At 42.3% G+C, this 20,669-nt stretch overlaps 1 protein-coding gene across 1 annotated transcript; it reads right to left on the bottom strand.

The window, feature by feature from the left end:
• Positions 1-314: 314 nt before the first annotated feature.
• LOC122319469 lies at positions 315-1,310 on the bottom strand. Its single transcript, XM_043206794.1, has one exon. The coding sequence runs from the start codon at positions 1,308-1,310 to the stop codon at positions 315-317; it is 996 nt and encodes a 331-aa protein (XP_043062729.1).
• Positions 1,311-20,669: the final 19,359 nt, after the last annotated feature.

Raw genomic sequence — 20,669 nt, 5'->3', positions numbered from 1 at the left:
TCTGCCACAAGATTTTCTTTCCCCGTGAAAAATCGGAAGAATTTTCCCGATGAAAATTTGGACCGGCGGCTAGCAAAAATAGACGAAAGGTTCGATTTTAATGCGTTTATTTGCGCGGGCGCAGCTGGCGGCTTCGACTTCAATTTTACGACTGTGTAAGCTTCACGGTTATGCTCACAAATCGACTGATAAAGCTTCTCAGTAGAAGAGTAATCCAGTGAGCACAACTACAATTAAGCTCTCATATTAGCTGTTATGCTATGTTTACATTTCATCTAAGTTTACAAATTACAAATATTTCTTTTTAACATAAATTACTGCTCCGACATTCCGGCCCCGTTAAAGGCCTCCGGCTCTTTCATCTTCTCAACAGGAGCAGTATCCACTGGCAGCAATGCCAGCTTGTGGATGGCGCGCTTGATGACGCCTCCTGACGTCCGAATTTCCGCCACGCGCACTCTACCGTCCTCGCCTGCTGTTGTTGCCACCACGCGGCCTGTTAGCCACCGCTGCGGGGGCACGTTGTCCTCGTGGACGACCACCAGGCAACCGACCTCCAGATCGCGGCATCCGACGCTCCATTTGTTGCGCTGCTGCAGGCTGGCGATGTAATCCTTGGACCAGCTGTCCCAAAACTGCTGCTTGAGAGCGGACAGCATTCGCCACCGCTTCAAATATGCGCAACTGGCCTTGCTGCACACTCCTCCTGTGCCGGATTCTTGCGGCAGCGTGATCAGAGGCTGCCCCATTAGTAGGTGTCCTGGTGTTAGGGCCTCTCCATCGTTGGGATCGTTGCCCGGCGACGCGATTGGACGCGAATTGAGCAGCGCATCTACCTCGACCAGGTGGGTGCTCAACTCGTCCGCCGTGAGCTTGGCGTTGCCGACTTCTCGCAGCAACCGGGTTTTGGCGGATTTGACGGCTGCTTCCCACAGTCCTCCGAAGTGTGGTGACCTCGGCGGTATGAAACACCACTCGACGCCGCTCTGAGCCGCGTATCCGCTCAGCTCGTCCCGACTGCGGTGAAACGCTTCGCTGAGCTCCTTCAGCACGTTGCACGCTCCGACGAAATTCGTGGCGTTGTCGCTGTACACTTTCTCCGGCAGCCCTCTCCTCCCGACGAACCTTTTAAAGACGGATAAGAAGCTGTCAGTGGATAGGTCGACAACAAGTTCAAGGTGAACAGCCTTTGACGAAAAGCACACAAAAACGGCCACATAAGTTTTGATAGGAGGTCTACCGCGGATCTTTAAGGACACATAAAATGGACCACAAAAATCTACTCCGCAAACTAGGAAGGGGCGCTCCATTCGGACTCTATTGCCCATTATCTGGCTCATCAGCACTGGTTTATACAGGAAACAGTGAACGCAGCTACGGACAATTTTCGTACATGCTTCTCGCGCATTGATCAGCCATATCTGTTGCCTCAAAAGTGAAACCATAACCTTGACACCAGCATGGTAATGAGTGCGATGCAGGTTGCGAAGAAATAGCGAAACAAATTCTGACTTTGAGGACAGGAATAGTGGAAACTTGGCATCATACGGAATTGGTGCATTTAGCAATCTCCCCCCAACTCGGATTAAGTTGAAAGTCACACCTTCTAAATCGCTGGTATTTATAAAAGGATTTAAACGTTGTAGATGTGGGCTTCAACATTCAGACTTCTCCAACTTGACGTATTCTGAACTGAACTCCGCCTTTTGAAATATTTGGACCATCCTAAGAAACGTCAACTTCAGTTCATTAGCCGAAATGACGACCTCGCGTTGACGATTCTTCCTTTGAATGAATCGATTTGCGTAGGCCATGATCCGTAAGAGTTTACTAAATGATGAACATCTTCCAACAAGCTCAATAAAGATATTCGGTTGGTTTTTTGTGACGGAACATACTGCCACTCTTTTCTTGTTCTCAGAAAACTGTAACTCCGTTGAAACTTCAATCTGATGGGACCGAGGCCAATCGCTTGGATTTCGGAGTAAGAACTCCGGTCCATTTTCCCATAGAGTACACCTCAAACCTTCTAAGTCTGTTCCACGTGAGACTAGATCAGCCGGATTTTCTTCCGTGGGCACATGACGCCAAACTACATTCTCTATGAGTTCTTGAATTTCAGAGACTCTTTTTGCGACAAATGTTGCTAGAGTTGATGGATCCCTCTTTAACCAGTATAATGTGACTTGTGAATCCGACCAGAAGTTAATGCTTTCAAGCTCCAATTTGTTAAGCAAATGAGATACTTGAGACCATAATTTGGCCAGCAGATGCGCTGCACACAGCTCGAGCCTTGGAATTGACTTTGTTTTTAGTGGGGACACTCTAGACTTTGCGGTTAGATGTCTTGATAACCTATTTGTCCCAGCCACGGTACGAATATAAATGCAACAGCCGTAGGCGTGGCTCGATGCATCAGCAAATCCGTGGATTTGAACAGTGTCAAAGCCAGACAGACAGATATATCGCGGAATGGAGATCTTGTCAATTGCTAGTAAATTCTGCTTAAATTAGTTCCAACTGGTATGCAAGTTCATGGGAACCGATTCGTCCCAATCTAATTTCTGTCGCCACAGTTCCTGAAGCAAGATTTTTGCTCGTGTAATCAATGGACATAATAATCCCAAAGGGTCAAACAAACGAGCTGTGACGGACAAAATGTTGCGTTTAGTTGGTGGTAAGGACTGAAACGAATCCTCCAAGCAATAATGAAACGCATTATTTTGAGGGTTCCATCTCATCCCAAGCGTTTTAACGGCTTCAGAAGTGTTAAATATAAGAGATTTTTCTGATCCCTGGTTGTTCATCAAACTTGGATGATTTGTTGCCCATTTGGCTAGATGAAAACCCCCTAACTCCAAAACCTTCGTCACTTCTTTGCGAATTACCTCCAACTCTTCAATATTGTTCGCTCCGGTGAGCATATCGTCGACATAGAAGTCGCTTGAAATCACCTCTGATGCAACAGGATGTGACTCAGCGTAAATTTTTGATAGCTCAAAGAGGCAGCGGATGGCCAGAAACGGAGCAGAGGCTGTCCCATAAGTGACAGTGTTGAGGCGATAGGTTTGGAGAGCTTGCGTTGATTTTTCCCTCCACACGATAAGTTGGAAATCTCTATCTTCGTTTGCAATGTTAACTTGCCTATACATCTTTGAGGTATCCGCCATCAAGGCATATTTGTGCAAACGAAATCTTGCCAGAATGGCGTAAAGCTCCCTCTGAATAGTTGCACCCACCATTAGAGTCTCATTTAATGAGATCGAGGTTGATGTTTTACTTGAAGCGTCAAAAACAACTCGCAACTTTGTGGTGCTACTATCAGGTCTCAGGACACATTGATGTGGAATGTAATAGTGTTTCTCTGGAGGAGGTGTTGGAAGCAGTGACATGTGCCCAAGGTTAAGATACTCTCTCATAAACTCCTGATACATGTCATGTAACTCACGAATTTTTGCAAGCTTGCGTTCCAATGCTAGAAATCTGCGCTTTGTCGATTCGAGGGATAAGCTTAAGACACTCGGATCTTTCTTAAATGGCAACTTCACCTCAAAACGACCAGACGAAAGCCTATGTACGGTTTGCTCAAAATGCTGCTCGCAAGCAAGTTGTTCAGCTGTATAAACAGCCTTCGATCTCTCAGGAACGTGTTCCAATTCCCAAAATCGTTCCACAAGAGAGTCTAGAGAACTTACATTTTCATTGCCAAAGACGCTGCATACCTGAGCGTTCTTCGATTCGCGTTGAGTGAACTTTCCCGAAACAATCCATCCTAGTAAAGTTTTCTGAAGTGAAGGATGTTCAGAACCCAATTTTATTTGGCCTACGCTCAAAAGTTCGAAAAAGGATTCTGCGCCAATCAGTAAGTCCACTTTTGCGGGCTTGTGAACACGAGGGTCTGCCAGTTCAATGTTTGCCGGAATTTTCCATTGGGCACAATTGACTTCGTGATCGGGTTGATAAGATGAAATTGATCTTAACACCCAAAAATTGGTAGCGAAATTATGAGCATTGACGCGAGAATGAATTGAAGTCTGGACTTTGTGCCGTACTACCGAGTCGTTTTTCCCTACAGTAGTGATATTTAGATATGATTCTTGCCTGTGTAACCGCAAACGCTGTGCTAAGTCCTCTGCCATAAAATTGATTTGAGATCCCGAATCTAACAGCGCTCGTGCTAATTGAAACTGTCCAAATCTATCCCGTATTTTAACGACAGCAGTAGCAAGAATAACTTGGTCAGTACTAGCAACATGACAAGAATGGGCTTGATTATTAAGATCAACTGTTACTGCAGGTGCCTGGACATGCACTTGAGGAACTGATCCCGACGAAAATGGTTGCTGCTCCACCCCGTATCTGTGTAGAAGTGTGTTGTGAGGCTTAGAGCAAACACGACACTTTGTTGCTTTGCACTTCTTCACTGGATGACCTGGATTTAAACAATTTATGCACAACCGATTGTGTTTTGTAAAATCGAACCGCTGAATCATCGATAAAGCCATGAAAGGTTGACAACTGCCTAAACTGTGATTTGTGGCTGAGCAATATCGACACTTTGAATCCGGTCTGCGGTCTGTCTGTGTGCATGAGAAGGAAGATTTGGAATATCCCTTATTGGAAGCTTGGCGAGGCTTCCCTTTACTTTTGGTTGACTCCTCAGCAGCTAGATGTTGATATCTTCGATTCAATTGAATCGCACAATCGGACCATGTCGGTAGCGTGTTATAATCAAGCTGTTCTTCAAATCGGGATTTTGTAGTGTGATCTACCTTGGACATTACAATGTGAATAAAAATTGCGTTATTTATGTCCTTTTCACTACCTAACGACTGTAATGACGAATAAAGGGCCGATATTTCGTCAATAAGGGACCTCAAGCCTGATGCAGATGGTTTCGATACTTGAGGGAGGTCAAACAATTGAGAAATTGTGTCAAAAAAAATCAAGCATTTATTGTCGTAAACGTTTTTCAGACTAGCCAATGCTTTCTCATAATTTAAATCCGAAATTTGAAACGCCTTGACAGTTCCCAATGCATCGTCTGTTAGACATGTCAGCAAATGGTTGAATTTTTCGATATTTGTTAGAGACGGGTCATTATGCACTAAGCTCTCGAAAAGACTTATAAAATTTTTAAAGTCGGAATGTTTTCCACTGAATTTGGGCAAATTCATTTTTGGTAAATAGGACGAATGACGAAACCCCCTGTTATCCCCGTGACTAAGTCTCGGAGCCTCGACTCGACTCATTGCCGACCGATATAAAGCCTTTGTGATTATGCACATATCCTCGACAGACGCTCTTAAATCATTTCCTGGGTTTAGCACATCAATGTCTGACTGAATATCCATTAATTTTTACAATATGTTTCGAGAAGTTGCAATCGGTATTCCAGTTGAAAACTATCGAACGAAATAGTTTTTTCCTCAAATGCAGTTTTCATACGTCCAATATCGCTCATAACCCTATCGTGTTTTTGCATAGCCACTATTAATTTAGAATTAAGCGTTGCCGATACTTCCTTTTCTTTTTCCATTTTTGAATGAATTGGAATAAATAAAAATAGTCCAAATACTAGTAAATTTCCGAAGCAAGGGTTAAATAACACACGTAAATGCGCACGAAACCAATTTTTAATCGATGCCCAAATATAAAAAAATTGATTTCCAAATGCAAATTCAACAATAAATTTTATTGGGTTATATGAGGGTTAACTGTGCCGAAGAACCACCGAAATGCACAAAATGTGTAGTTTGTATGTGTATGTACCGTTGATGGGTATAACCAAAGCCGAAAATGCACAAAATTGGAATTTTATGACACATAAACTGTCCGAAATATTTAGGCCAAATATCTCACTATAAATCGAATTAATGATCAAGCAAATCATAGATGTATGTACATACAAATGTGAGCAGGGCTTAAGTTCACTGCCGAGTTTTGCAGGAACTTTCCACTATTTACGGTTTGAGAGCCACTGCCACAGTATGTACTGCTGAAAATAACCAATTTGCGAGGTATATATGGTTGGCCACTGACGACACCGTGTATATAGCAGACAGATAACTGTTCTGCACTGCACAAAAGAGAAACGAAATTGGCGGCAAACTGGCGTTATGTATTTGTATGTATGTAGGTTTACTGAACTTTTGCAGTTTGACCGTATGTAAGTTTTGTCAAAGGCAGTTCACTTTTTATTTTATTTTTTATTTGGGGGTGGTGGTTTGTTTGGGATTTAAATTGGTTTTCCAATTTACCACATATGCCAAGAATTATAAACGCACACAATACACACAAAAAGTGGAGTGCTTATTATTTTTAATTTTTGGCACTGAATACCTGGTTATTATTTGGCAATTTTGGACTGGCGGCTAGCAAAAATAGACGAAAGGTTCGATTTTAATGCGTTTATTTGCGCGGGCGCAGCTGGCGGCTTCGACTTCAATTTTACGACTGTGTAAGCTTCACGGTTATGCTCACAAATCGACTGATAAAGCTTCTCAGTAGAAGAGTAATCCAGTGAGCACAACTACAATTAAGCTCTCATATTAGCTGTTATGCTATGTTTACATTTCATCTAAGTTTACAAATTACAAATATTTCTTTTTAACATAAATTACTGCTCCGACACCCCGGTTTGTAGACCAATTTAGCACCATGGTCGTCGATAAACCCTTTCCAGCGCTTCAATTTCGCGTTAGGGTTTTTGTCTGAAACGACAAAGGTAAGTGGCTGGTGATCGGTAAAGATCTGCAAGCCTTTTACACCGTACAGGTAATTGCGGAGTTTTTTTAGCGCCCAAACTATGGCGAGGAGCTCTCGCTCATTGGTTGCATAGTTTTTCTCGTTATCCCGCAGGGCGCGCGATATCATAGTAATCGGGCGGCCATCCTGAGATAGCACTGCTCCTAGACCAAAGCCCGACGCATCCGTTGTTAAATCGAATGGTCTCTTGAAGTCTGGGTATGAAAGTAAAACGTCCTCTGATGCCAAGTTTTCTCTCAACCTGTCGAACGCTTCTTTCTGTTCCTTAGTCATATCAATGTCAATCTTTCTTGACTGATATTTTCTTGCTTTTCCGTTTTCGCCTTTTAGGATGCTCGTTAAAGGCCTTGCGATTTTCGCAAAGTCTTTTATAAAGCACCTATAGTAGCTTGCTAGGCCCAGAAATGATCTGAGCTCGAAAAGCGTTTTTGGTAGGGGGAATTGTTTTATGGCCTTTACCTATTCAGGTGAAGTTCGCAATCCCCCTTGCGACACAATAAACCCCAAGTACTCAACGCTCTTTTTAAAGAACTTTGACTTTTCTTGAGATACTCTCATGCCTGCTTCTAAGAGTTTTGTTAAAACCCAATCCACGTCTTTAACGTGTTCTTCTTTTGTTTTTGAGAAGTTTATGACGTCATCGACGTAAACGTAGCATATTTTCGAGATTCCGTCCCGTAGGACATCGTCGATGGCCCTTTGGAAAATGCTTGGGGCGTTTTTAAGCCCAAATGGCAATCTAGAGAACTCGTATTTGCCGTTGTTTATAGAGAATGCTGTTTTTTCCCTATCTTTTTCTGCCAGCTCTATTTGGTGAAAGCCTGACTTAAGGTCGAGAGTCGTAAAAAATTTAGACTCGCCCATGTTTGACAGTATTGTCGAAATTGTCGGTATAGGGTACTTATCGTCGACTGTCCTCTGATTTAGTTTCCTAAAATCGATAACTAGTCGCTTCTTTTTTACTCCATTTTGATCTGTCTCTTTTTTATCTACAACCCAAGTCGGGTTGTTGTAGGGAGATTTGGATGGCCTTATCACGCCGTCCGCAAGAAGTTGTTTAACCTCTGCATTGACGAATTCGGTCACACCGATGGGATGCGGGTATGATTTAGAATATACCGGCTCCCCGTCAGTTTTTATCGTTGCGATCGTGTTTATATTAAATGGTAGGGCTTCGTCTGGGTCAGCGAAGGCCCTATGATTTTTAAGAATCATCCTATCGAATGAGTTCTCAATTGCAGGAGGGACGTCTTCATCATCAATTTTGATGAAGTTAACGTTTTCTGCTCTAGTGAACTGGATCTTTTCAGCTCCGTTACTAGTATTTATTATATTTCCAGTAAAATCGAGTTTCGCATTTACTTGTTTAAGCAAGTCGAGCCCGATAATGCCTTCAAATTCCAAGTCTTCTGTATCCAGCTCATCCTCTATTTCGGTGGCGTTCGTTTGGGCAAGGGAGTCGTAATCTTCTTCGTCGGAGTTTTCTTCCGGCAAAAAATTGATTTTCTGTCGAGACCGTGTCGACTGCCCTCTTTGCCACTTTGTGGACTGCTTGAGCCGGGAGGAGCTATCGACCTCCATTGGCTCTGGTGCCGGTTGGCTTTGGCCATTCCCTGCGCAATTGTGTGGCCTTTGTTTAAAGGAACCACCGTGGTTGTTTGCTCCTTTTGGAGTTCTGACAAAATGAGGGTTTTTTTTTAACGCCCCCGAATTTTGATTTTGTTCGTAGTGTGGCTGCGAATTTTTCCAACCAGCTTGTCGCTGGTTATTTGGCCTATAGGCTTTTTCTTCATTGTGTCGGGCGAAAGAGGCCGCGAACACACTTCTGTCGTTACTCGACTCAGCTTCTTGGGCTAAAGCCAAAGCTGAAGGCAAGTCCCGTGGTTGTGCCGGAAAAACGGCAATTTTTAATGACTTTTTTAGGCCAGATATGAACGTGTAAAGCGTCCTCCCTGTGCTGTTCGTTTAGGACGGCCGCTGCGGCTGCGTCGTGAGTCATTATAGTTTTATTGGTTAGAAGCGTTAGCTTCCGTTCTATTTCGTCGTAGTATTTTAGCAGGGGTAATTCTCCCTGTCTTGACAAGCTAAGTTCTTGTTTTATAACGTGCGTTGGAGTTTTATCCGCATAGGTAAAATCCAAGCGCGCTAGTACGGCTTCGAAATTGAAGACTGTGTTAAACGAGGCAAGCACAGCTGCTGCTGGGCCCCTTACCTTGTTCTTTAAAATGCCCACTGCCTGATAGTGCCTACTGCTGCCTTCGTAGGCTTCGAATACCTTATAGGCTGCAGTTGCGGCCTGCCTCCAGGAAACGTAACATTCTTGTTTCCCGTCGAACTCTGGCACAGACTTAACCATGTCCAGAGGCTCGTTGCATACTACTTCTGTGTATATTTGTATTTCCTTATATGTGTGGACTTTCGGTTTTTTGTCCCTAACTAGGCTCAACTCTCCCATAGTGGAGGTTAATTGTGCCTCGAATAGCTGTTCCTGTCGTTGGAGTGCGCCTGCTGTTGTGTAGAAGTTCTAGCACCTCTTCGTCTGATGAGATGTATTCGGTATCCCTGTACATGGGACAGTTTAAAAAAAAATGTTTCAGGGGCCACAAAATTAAATCGAGAATATTTGCACTCAAAAACCAAGACGTTATTTTGTATTTTTTCTGTCGAGAATATTTGTCGAATATTTGCGGGGTATTTGTATCAAATATCGAACACTCAAAAACCAAGTCGTTATTTTTGTATTTTTTCTGTCGGGAATATTTGTCGAATATTTGCGGGGTGTTGTATCAAATATCGAACACTCAAGATCAAAACGCTGCTTATTTTCTGTATTTCGTTTTTTTTTTCAGGAATAATTGCAGAATTATTTGAGGGGTATTTGTATCAAATATCAAACATTCAAAAACCAAAACGTTATTTATTTTTGTATTTCGCTATTTTTATTTTTTTTAAATATTTGTAGACTATTTGCACCAAAATCAAACACTAAAACACCAAAACGTTATTCATTTTGTACTTTGTTTCTTTTTATTTGCATTATTTTTTCTGATTGTTTGTAAATTATTTTCATCAAGTATTAGACACTCAAAAGTCAACTTCTTATTTATTTTTTGTATGATATTCTTTTGTTCGGCGAGTTTTTGGACAAAAAGCTTACTCACATGTTCCTTTGTAAATTTAATTTCGAAATTTGCATTTGCCGACGGCTTTTTTCTGTTGGTTCTGCTTCTGCCGCTGTCGCTGCTGCTGCCGCCGCTGCCTCTGCCGGCGCCGCTACCGCTGCCGCTGCCGTCACTGTCGCTACCGTCGCTGCCGCCGCTATCGCCGCCGCCGCTGTCGTTGCTGCCGTTGTCGCTGCTGCCGCTATCGCAGCCGTTGTCGTTGCTGCTGCCGTTGTAGGGCGAGGGGAAGTTCTTCCCCTTTTGGTTTTGTGCTTGGTTTCAGTTTTCTTTATTTTTTCCCACTGGAAGTTCTTTTGCTTATTTATTTCTATATTTTTGTATTTTATTTATTTGGAATTTTTTGGTTTTGTGTTTGGTTTCAGTTTTCAATAATTTTTCTCGCTGGAAGTTCTTTTGCTTATTTATTTCGTTTTGTATTTTATTTATTTTGAATTTTCTCGCTTTGTTTGTGATTTTTATGGCGTTTCACTTTGCCAACTTTATTTTCTTCGATTAAATTTTTCTCACTTGGTAGAAGTTGAGAATGTTGTTTTACTTAATCAATTTTATTTTCTTGATTAATTTTTCCTGCTTTGTTAAAAGCTAAGAATGAATATTTGGTATTACACTGCACCAATTACTTTTCAGTGATATTTTTCTTGCCTTGTTAAAAGCTAAGAATAAATTTAGGATTTCACTTGCACCAGTTTTGGTTTCGCGCGAGACTACTTTGTCTTTTACTTTGCGATTTTTCGTGGGTTTGAACCCGTTGGGCGACAATTAATAAGTCTTTATGTTAGTTTTATTAGCATTTATTATTCTACTCCCCCGTTAGGGTGAGAGATTAATATTCGATTGTTACAATGTTAGTTTTATTATCATTTATTATTCTACTTCCCCGTTAGGGTGAGAGACTAATATTCGATTATTACAATAAGTACAGAGCGTAAGCTCTGGAGTACAATTATTTACTGAACTTAAGTTTACAATCTAATGCAACTCCAGGCCTCTGGTTAGTTGCAGCGCTGCCGGCAGAGGGCCAGGTCAGCACTTCTGTATCCGGCCGATCACTCGCTCCGCGAATTTTTGGCTCGGACTCCGGGCAATTTCGCAAGTGCGGGATCAGCGGTCTTTTCAATGCGCGTGCAGGCCACCGGATATGGCCCGCAACTCAGCAGTTTCACTCCGTGAAAACTGCTGGTGTTAACTTATATTATTATTCTTATAAAATATTCTGATAACGACGGTATATAAACTGATTACAAATTTAAGTAAGGTCCATCGTGGATTATCGATTACAAAAAAAGGTTTCTCCTAATAGACAGAAATACCGCCAAATTTTTTAGGTTTCAAGAACATAACTGGTTACGTCCTTTCTTTTTGTAAGATCATGAGACTTTCAAGATTTACAACCAAAATCTAAAGCACGAGACTGCCATCTTGTTGAGTCAGACGGAAAATGCGAGTCGACAATAAACAAGTGTTTAATGACCAAATATGACTCCTAGGCGGGAACACTTGGCATAGGTATAAAAAGACCATGGCCCACCAATAAAGTAGCCAACACTGCAGAGTAAAGACTGGAGAGTCAAGACTCGAGAGTCAGCTCTCGAGAGTCAATACTCAAGAGTCAATACTCGAGAGTCAGTAGTCGGGACTCAATTCTCGAGATTCAATTCTCGAGCTTCCCTTCTCGAGATTCCATCCTCGCTATTCTATTTTCGGGAAGTCTATCCTCGGGCGGTATCATCCTCAAGTGAAGACTGTCTTAAACGCCAAGAACTTCGGTCAAAAGAAGAGTGCCTAGGGGACTCAACCCTGCACCAGTCCCCATGATAACAGGAGTTAGACTTGATAAGCCCCACATATAGGTGCCATATTGGAAATTACTGAATGTGTCATAAAACCTTTTCAGTGCGAGGCGATCGACAAGGCGATCCTCCGAAATTAATAGGAGAAAGGGCTAAGGGCGTTCACAATATACCTCGCGGCCGAGAGTACCGAAAAGCAGAAGAGGAATAACCTACTACTCTTGGGGGGAGTTCAGCTACATCTACAAAATCCTCATCGAGCATCTAAACACTTCTCACCAAAGCAGAACTTAACGTTTGAAAGACATCTATTTGGGGGCCTGACACCTTTAGACACGGATAACTGCTGTGACTCCGTGCAAAGGTCGGATCTTCAAAATCGGAATTTGAGGACTTATGCCTTAAAGATAGAAAGACCTCTAGACCTCAAGAAAAGATTCCTGGGAAAGTAAAATTCACTACACAAAGTAATCGAATCGTTTCAGGTTAAGGAACAGATCAACCAAAGCCCCGGCCCACATTTAAAGGTGGCTGCTGCAACTCCAAGCATGTAGGTTCACTGTTATTTATAAATCCGGAAAAGACAACATATCAGATGCGCTGTCTCGACTTTGTCAACTGCCTACGGTAGAACCAACCGATCTTAGGACGCAATACAGAATCCTACGCCTCGTGCAGAACGCTATCTCAAGATCTATGGCAGTCCCTGATAAAGTCTTCAGTGAGGGATAAAGAAATTATAGACGCAATCAGTTGCCTTGAGAACGACTCCTGGAACCCGATACATAAAAAACCTCTGCCCGTCTCGTAATGAGCTTTAAGCGGTTGGCCCGCTAATTTTGAGGGGAAACCGGATATTCATTCCAGCATCTTTGAGAGTAAGAATACTGGACTAAGCTCACGAAGGACATCCCGGTGAGACTGCAATAAAACGCTGCCCCAATGGATAGAAATCTGTTCCCCACTGGAGATCTTTTGTAGACTGGGATATCCTGAGTACCTACGGACGGATAATGGACGCCAATACGTTAGCGAGGAGTTCCTTAACTACTGCATGACGTGCGGTATTGAACAAGTTAGAACCCCACCGTATTGGCCGCATGCTATCGGGGAAGTTGACAACATGATCAGAGCTCTTGTAAAGCGGCAAAATATAGCCCACCTTGGGCTCCGGGAAAAGAGATAGGCATAATTAAAAAAAATTAAGGGAAGGCAGACAGCGGACCAAAAATAAAATATTTTTGAAAAACGTAGTGTTCCCGAACAAACTTACATCAAACTTCGATAGGACGGAATTTACTGTGTAAAAAAGTTGGAATAACATTGTAGAAATCGAAGGGTGTAGAAATCGAACTAACAAGAAATGCTTTCATCTCAAAAGGTTTCAGCCAACCAGCCAAGGTTCCTCAACGCCTCAGCCAGATGCCGGCTGAGCGGTTTAGAGGTGATTCTAGTACGGACGACCGAGCGACACGGTGTGCCAACGGCAGAACAACTAATTATTTCAAGCGATATAATTAATAAATTGACTTCAACCGAAAGCCATAAAGTGTGTTACATTTACTGAAGAAGCGGGTTATTACAACCCCTATCGTGACGAAGAAATAAACTAACATACGATCTGGCATACGAATTATCGAAAAACGAATGGAGAAAAATATATATTTATTGATATAAGACGTTGACTGCTATAACTTACTAGTTTTACAGACAATATATAATTAAATTTAAATTAAGCTGCCATAGAAACAGTCGAAGAAAAAATTGATAATATTAAAAAATAAATATAAGTGACGTTTGAAAATCCTGGGAAAGATTTCTCAAGTAAAAACTATTAAAACGCGACTCCGATCTAGCACCCTAGCTGGGGATATTCCAATATAAAGTCAGCCATTGGTCTTCAAATTTTTTGCGCTGGCACAGCTGGCACGGTTCTATGCTATCGAAACGACTGATCACAACGCAACTACAAATTAAGCTCGTATGTAAGCTGTTATGCTGTTTACAGAGATCTCAGGAACTACAAAAGCTAGAAAGAGATTAAGCATACAGACTCCAGAGACATAGACGCAGCGCAAGTTTGTCGATTCATGTTGCCACGCCCACTCTAACGCCCACAATCCGCCCAAAGCTGCCACGCCTAGACTTTTGAAAAATGTTTTGATATTTTTTCATTTTTGTGTTGGTCTTGTAAATTTCTATAGATTTTCCAAACAACTTTTTGCCATGCCCACTCTAACGCCAACAAACCGCCCAAAGATGCCACGCCCACACTTTTGAAAAATGATTTGATATTTTTTCATTTTTGTATTAGTCCTGTAAATTTCTATCGATTTGCCAAAAAACTTTTTTCCACGCCTACTCTAACGCCCACAAACCGGCAAAAACTGTCAGTGTTGAAGACTCTTCTTCGCACTTCCACTAGCTGAGTAACGGGTATCAGATAGTCGGGGAACTCGACTATAGCGTGCTCTCTTGTTTTTAATTAGTTTTTTTTTAATTAATAATTTTCTTTATATTGATTTTAGATCAACCAAATATTCTTTTTGTTGTGAGAGATAATTCATCCGCCCTTAGTTTTGATTTAAAAACTAACAAATATGTTGGACCCAAAGCAGAAAAACCTTCTCAGATGATACTGCTCGACAGATATTTCGCTTCGGAACAGCGATTTCAACTCGGAAAATCGTTGTTTGCAGACAAACTTAAAAACTTGCAGGGTCGAGAAGTCATCATAGCTGGGTTCGATTATCCACCTTATTCAGTAATAAAACATGTAAGTGTAATAAAAAAGCTAAGAGGCTTTTCTAATTTTTATTATGTCGAAATAATTATACCTGTTAGTCGTAGAGGAAGCGTGCATATAAAACATATGTATTCTTGATCAGGATCAAGAGCCGAGTCGATCTGGCCATGTCGGTATGCCCGTCCGTTTGTCCGTCTGTCCGAATGAGATCTCAGGAATTAAAAAAGCTAGAAAGACTCCAGAGACGTAGACGCAGTGCAAGTTTTTTGACTTTACAAACGCCCCTTCTAACGCCCACAAACTGCCCAAAACTGTCACGCCCACACTATTAAGAAAGGTTTTAATATTTTTTATAGTTTTATTAGTCTTGTAAATTTCTATAGATTTGCCAAAAAAGTTTTTGCCACGCCCACAAACAGTGAAAAGCTGTCAGTGTTAAAGATTCTCCTTCGCACTTCCACTAGCTGAGTAACGGGTATCATATAGTCGGGGAACTCGACTATAGGGTCCAATTTAGTTTTTCTTAGTCTAACCAAAGCGGCCACGCCCACAATTTTGAAAAATGTTTTGATATTTTTTCAATTGTCTATTAGTCCTGTAAATTTTTTTCGATTTGCAAAAAAAACTTTTTGTGGGAAGTATCTGAAAAAATTAGTTAATATGCACATCATATTAATTAGGTTAGATATACGGCTACGAGAGCCTCAATACTCGAAGCAAGTCAAGCTTGCTTAACTCTATGCGGCTATGAGACGATGGTTAAAAAACGAAAATGAAAGAAAAATCTACCACCCACCCGCCGCGGTGAGAATGCCGCTACAACCTGTAGCGGAGACATTCTGCAGGAGCGCAAAAAGTCGAATTTAACGATTTGTCTACAGTCCCTATAGCTCACTCGCGAGTGCAAAATTACTTAAAGACAGAAAGTTACAAAGACACTTAAAAGGAATACTGAATAATTAAATAAACTGTGAATTGAGATAAAAAAGCGTGTCAATCTGCTGGATAGGCTGAGCGGTGCGGTGGCACCCGAAAAAGCTGTCCATGGGATTGTGTGGTAACCGTACCTTAGTAGGCTAAGGCCAAAAAGGAAAAATACGGACCACTAAGTTCTACTCATTATAAAACTTGTCCATTACTGTCGCCGTATACCGTATCAGTTAGAATCAGATAAATATAAAACGAAAAGATAATGAACAATAACCATTGGCTGCCATCAAATTAAAGAAATTTTCTTTTATTTCATTATTTATTAAGAAAAAACCACACATGGTCAATACCTCAACACATCCACACAAGGCCCAACCTAAACTGTTAAGGGTGAGTGAAGCAACATTGATATCTGTACTTTTCATTACACAAATAAGAATCCATAAATAAGTAGCATTATTAGACCACTAAATCTAAAAAGAAGGTCTTGGTTGTCTGTTAACGTTCCTACGCACTTCAATTTGCACTCTTGTCCGACTCAATTTACCGTTGGTAATTGTCCGTCGCATTTATACTCAAAAGATCAAGGAAATTAAGGAAACATTAAATGCGCTTCTTGACAAAATGACTGGGCTTGTGGATAATATGAAGAAAACCAATAATACAATTAACACTTTTGAATAGAAGAGTGAAGAAGGTAACCTTGTTGTTACCCCTCAGGTTCTCTTGCGCGTGCGCGTAATGAATTTGAGTTGAAAGAAGTTTTCGCGCTCCCCGTTTGCGTTAAAGAACATCAAACGTTCGAAGGTCAACCTGACAGATATGTCTCTTGGGTTAATCGTGCGCAAGCTATTTTGAACGATTACGAGGTTATCAAAGGGAAACATCTGTCTCGTGCTATAGTCTGTCAAATTAGGCAAAAGATAAGAGGCGAAGCCGAAGAGGCCCTCGACTCTTATGGGTTTTCAGATGACGACTGGTCAGAAATTAGAAGTGTTCTAGCATTGCACTACGTGGATAAGTGCGATGTACGAACGCTAGAGTATCAGCTTAGTCAGTTGAGCCAAGTAAATAAAGCCTTGGAAGAAAATTAATTAGAGTTGAATAAACACCTCCCTTTTATCCTCAATGGATTAAAAGCTATGGGACACCCAACGGAGGTAGCGAGAGCCTTGTCCGAACATTCTAGGAACTCGGCCCTCGACGTCTTTATCCGTGGAGTCCGTAACGACGCCTCGAGACTATTGGTCATGCGTAGACCAAAAGACTTGCAGGAAGCCTACTTCTTCTGTAAGGAATCACAAGCGGTTACCCTGAGAGGGGGTTCCTTCGCCCGTTCCCCCCGTTACCGAATACCCTGTTCTACCAGCCAGCGGGCCGTCCTCGTTTCACTCCCAGCTATCAGGGGAACGGTAGACTTTCACTAGGCTCGGGATATGGTGGCTATAAAAATAATAATTGTTTCCAGGGCCCCAGATCGGCTATTAAATTGAATCGAACCGGTCGGGCCAGTCGCAACGTTCGGATTATACAGCCCCCCAGAATGAGGGCTCAGGTATGAAAAGAACATCGCCAGAATACCAGAACCCGTTCCAAAGAGCAACCAAGCTCTATCATATGGAGCCTATACCTGACCCTTCGACCGCATCCCTGCCAAACATGGTAAAGTGTTCTCATCTGATTTCTATTATGATCAGCCCGGTGCTGAGAACGTTGGTATGCCTCACAAGGATGCCATGGAGGAGGAAGATCCCCCGAGGTAAGTGCTAAGGGCCCGAATTTTATGACCGAGGCCTCTCAAGCGTCCCATACCTAGAATATGAGAGGAAAGATGGGGGTAAGTTACAATTCTTGATTGACACCAGCGCAAACAAAAGTTTCATCAGCCCCAGACTTGCCGCCGGGTCGACTGTTCTCCCTAGCCCTTACTGCGTATAATCGGCTACGGGTAATGTTAAAATAACACACAGTGTAGTCGAAAAGTTTTTTGAACGATTATGCTAATAACTTGACCCTTACCTTTTTTTTCCTCCCCGGCTTGAATACCTGAAAGATCTGAAGGCCCTAGTAGACAGGAGAAACAACCCCCTGGCAATATCCCTTGGAATAAAGATCCCTCTCCTCGCTGGATGCCAGATGAAGTAAGACAAACCTTAATGGCGTTGATCGACGGGTACTCGCACCTTTTCGACCCGTTGTCGCTGGGCGAGGCCGCCGACACTAGCGTTAGGGCCTATATACAAAAAGTCCTTGCGTCGGGATTTCATCTAATCTACATGAAACCATAGGATACCGTGAAAACCGCCTCTCCGCTTTCCTTTTGGGCTGAAAAACGCCCCAGCTATCTTCCAGCGAATGATCGATGTTGTTCTTCGGGAACACATCGGTAAAATTTGTGTACATTGCCGACATTATCGTCCTTAGTGACGATTACGTTAGCCACTGGAATAACCTTTGCTTGGTATTTGAAAGCCTAAAAAAGGCAAGACTTCAAGTGAACCTAACTAAGACACAATTCTTGTCGACCCAGGTCGAGTTCCTCGGGTATATCGTCAGTCATGACGTATCATGGCAGACAAGAAGAAGGTAGACGCTATAACTGAAATGAAACCTCCTAGGAATGTCAAGGAACTAAAGAGCTTCCTTGGTATGACGTTCTATTATAGGAAGTTTATTCGCGATTATCCTAAAATCGCCAAACCTTTGACTAATTTGACTCCCGGAGAATACGATCGGGTTAAAGCAAAGCAATCTAAAAAGGTCCCAGTCGAGCTTGACGACGCCGCTTTGCAAGCTTTCGATGACCTTAAAACAATTTTATCCTCTTCTGAAGTGGTTGCTTTCCCAGACTTTGGTAAGCAATTCCATTTGACAACAGACGCGTCTAACTATGCACTTGAAGCTGTATTGACCCAAGACATTGAGGAAAAGCAGCGCCCTATCGCCTATACCTCGCGCACTCTGTCCAAAACCAAGGAAAACTATGCTACTATAGAGAATGAGATAATTGCTAAAGTCTTTGGCATTGGAATTGGGCATTGGATATCCTCAGGTCTTATGTGTATGGCGCTGCATCGGGCAGGGTTTATACATACCATCAGCCTTTGACGTTTGCACTAGGGAATATAAATTTCAATGCTAAATTAAAACGTTGGAAGGCAAAAATAGAAGAGTACATCTGTGCACTCATCTACAAGCCCGTTAAGTCTAACGTCGTTGCTGACGCCTTGTCTCGTATAGTTCTTACGAACCATTATTTTGATTGGTGCCGTTTGGACACTGTCTCAGCTACTGAAGGGAGCTCCACCGTGGACAGTGCAGATGAGACGCATTTCACCTACTCCCTCATGTGGAAGTTCCCATTACCTTTTACAGTAACCAACTAGTTTTTGACCCGGAATGATTGGAATACTTGTATGAACAACCCCACAGGGGTTTCGAACGCCATCACGCAATTCATGTAGGGACTGGTCTTAGTTGGTCTTAGTTGTGATCCTAGGAAAATACCTTAAGCCTTCAGTGATCAACGGGGTTAAAATCCACGAAACTTGTCTGTCTTCATTCCAACACCTATGCTTAGAGAATTTTGCCTGCAGCTTCTGGAAAAATATTATTTCCCACAGATGGCCAGTACCATCCGCAACCAACCTTCGTCACGCGAGTGTTGTTAGCTTTTCAAATACGAGAATCAGCCTAATAAACCACTGCCCCAACCGAGTTCCCAAGTTTGATTCTTCTCATCGATATTTTCACCTTGCACAAGAAGATTTATCTGAGTTGTATAGTCATATTCACCACATTTGCCAAGCTCTTCCCTTTGGAATCGAAATACCCGATTCATCTACGGGAAAAACTGGTGGAGGTACTTTACCGTCCCAAGAGTACTGGTCTCTGATAATAACAGAGGTCTTCTGTGCCCGACGGTATTGAATTACGTATGTACGCTGGGTGTCGGACTCTATAACACACCAACCTAAAAAAGCGAGATCAATGGTCAAATTAAGAGATTTCATTCTACCTTCCTCGAGATTTACCGGTGTTTGAAATGCGAACGGCCGGGCTTCAAATTAAACGAATTAGTTGCCATTGTACTGGACAGGTATAACAATTCAGTTCACTCGGTGACTAACCATAATCCTGCGGATCTATTTTTCGATCGCTCCCCCAGAATCAATTATCAGGGTTTAACTAACTTCAGAACAAGAACAATTTAATAGCCTCAAACTATTAGAAGAATCTCCAAAGCGCAAGAAAGCCGCTGGTGGTAGGCTGCCTAAGGGGAATGCCCCGCAACCTTTGGCGAGTGATCAACAGGACTCCACAGCTGATCAGTTGACGATCGAAGCAAACCCTCAAATGTTGCTTAGATCGGCAGCTAAAAAAGATTCGGTGCAATCCGATCAATCGGTTGTGGAGGGAGTCCAGCCTGGGATTGCTACAGATTCCGCTATGTCCGCACTGGTTTCTCAACCGGTGATTCCACCCGTCCCGAATTGTTTACCACCACAAAGGAATATTGAGTCCGGACTACCGGCACAAGTTGGCACTTCAGAAATACAACCTGCAGTGCCAAAACCCCTCTCGGTGGTTCCACTAAAGAAACAAATTTTTGTTTCTCGGCTTTCCCCTGATCAAACATCATCTGATGTACTGTCTTATATACAAGACAAAACAAAAGCCGACAACATAAAAGTGGAAAAATTTAACTTTTCTTATGCTAGGGACATCTCATCTTTCAAGATAACTGTCCCAAATGAGCTATTCTCAACCATATGTTCTGGTGATTTTTGGCCGAAAAGTATGATTGTGAAAGAGTTTGAAGCTAAGATTAAAAATAGGATAAAAAGGCCCGTGGGAATTAAACTTCCCACAAGTGGCCAGATCACTGCCCCATCCTCCTCTACTACTTCTACTTCTTTATCTTCAAAAAACTAAAATCTAGTCTCACTATCTGTTATCAAAATGTAAGAGGCTTGTGTAGTAAGCTAACTTATTTGTATTCTAATAGTCTTTCCTTTGCATCCCATGTTATTGTGTTTACAGAGACTTGGTTAAAACCGGAGATACTTAACTCCGAAGTTCTCCCAGGTATGTACACAGTATACAGGCATGATCGTCCCTCCAGGCGGGGAGGTGGAGTCCTAATTGCTGTTAGGTCTACCCTCACGTCAGAGGAGGTACTTTTTGACGAGTTCCGTAACATAGAATTCTTATGCGTAAAGCTGTCATTTTCTGATAGCTATGTTTATATTA

The sequence above is a fragment of the Drosophila yakuba genome, chromosome 2L (assembly GCF_016746365.2).
Source record: "Drosophila yakuba strain Tai18E2 chromosome 2L, Prin_Dyak_Tai18E2_2.1, whole genome shotgun sequence".
Lineage (NCBI taxonomy): Eukaryota > Metazoa > Arthropoda > Insecta > Diptera > Drosophilidae > Drosophila > Drosophila yakuba.
This window is presented reverse-complemented; position numbering and strand designations above follow the sequence as displayed.

Coding starts and splice junctions, on each gene's coding strand:
- LOC122319469 (XM_043206794.1), bottom strand. CDS start 1,310: ATGGAGCGCCCCTTCCTAGTTTGCGGAGTAGATTTTTGTGGTCCATTT.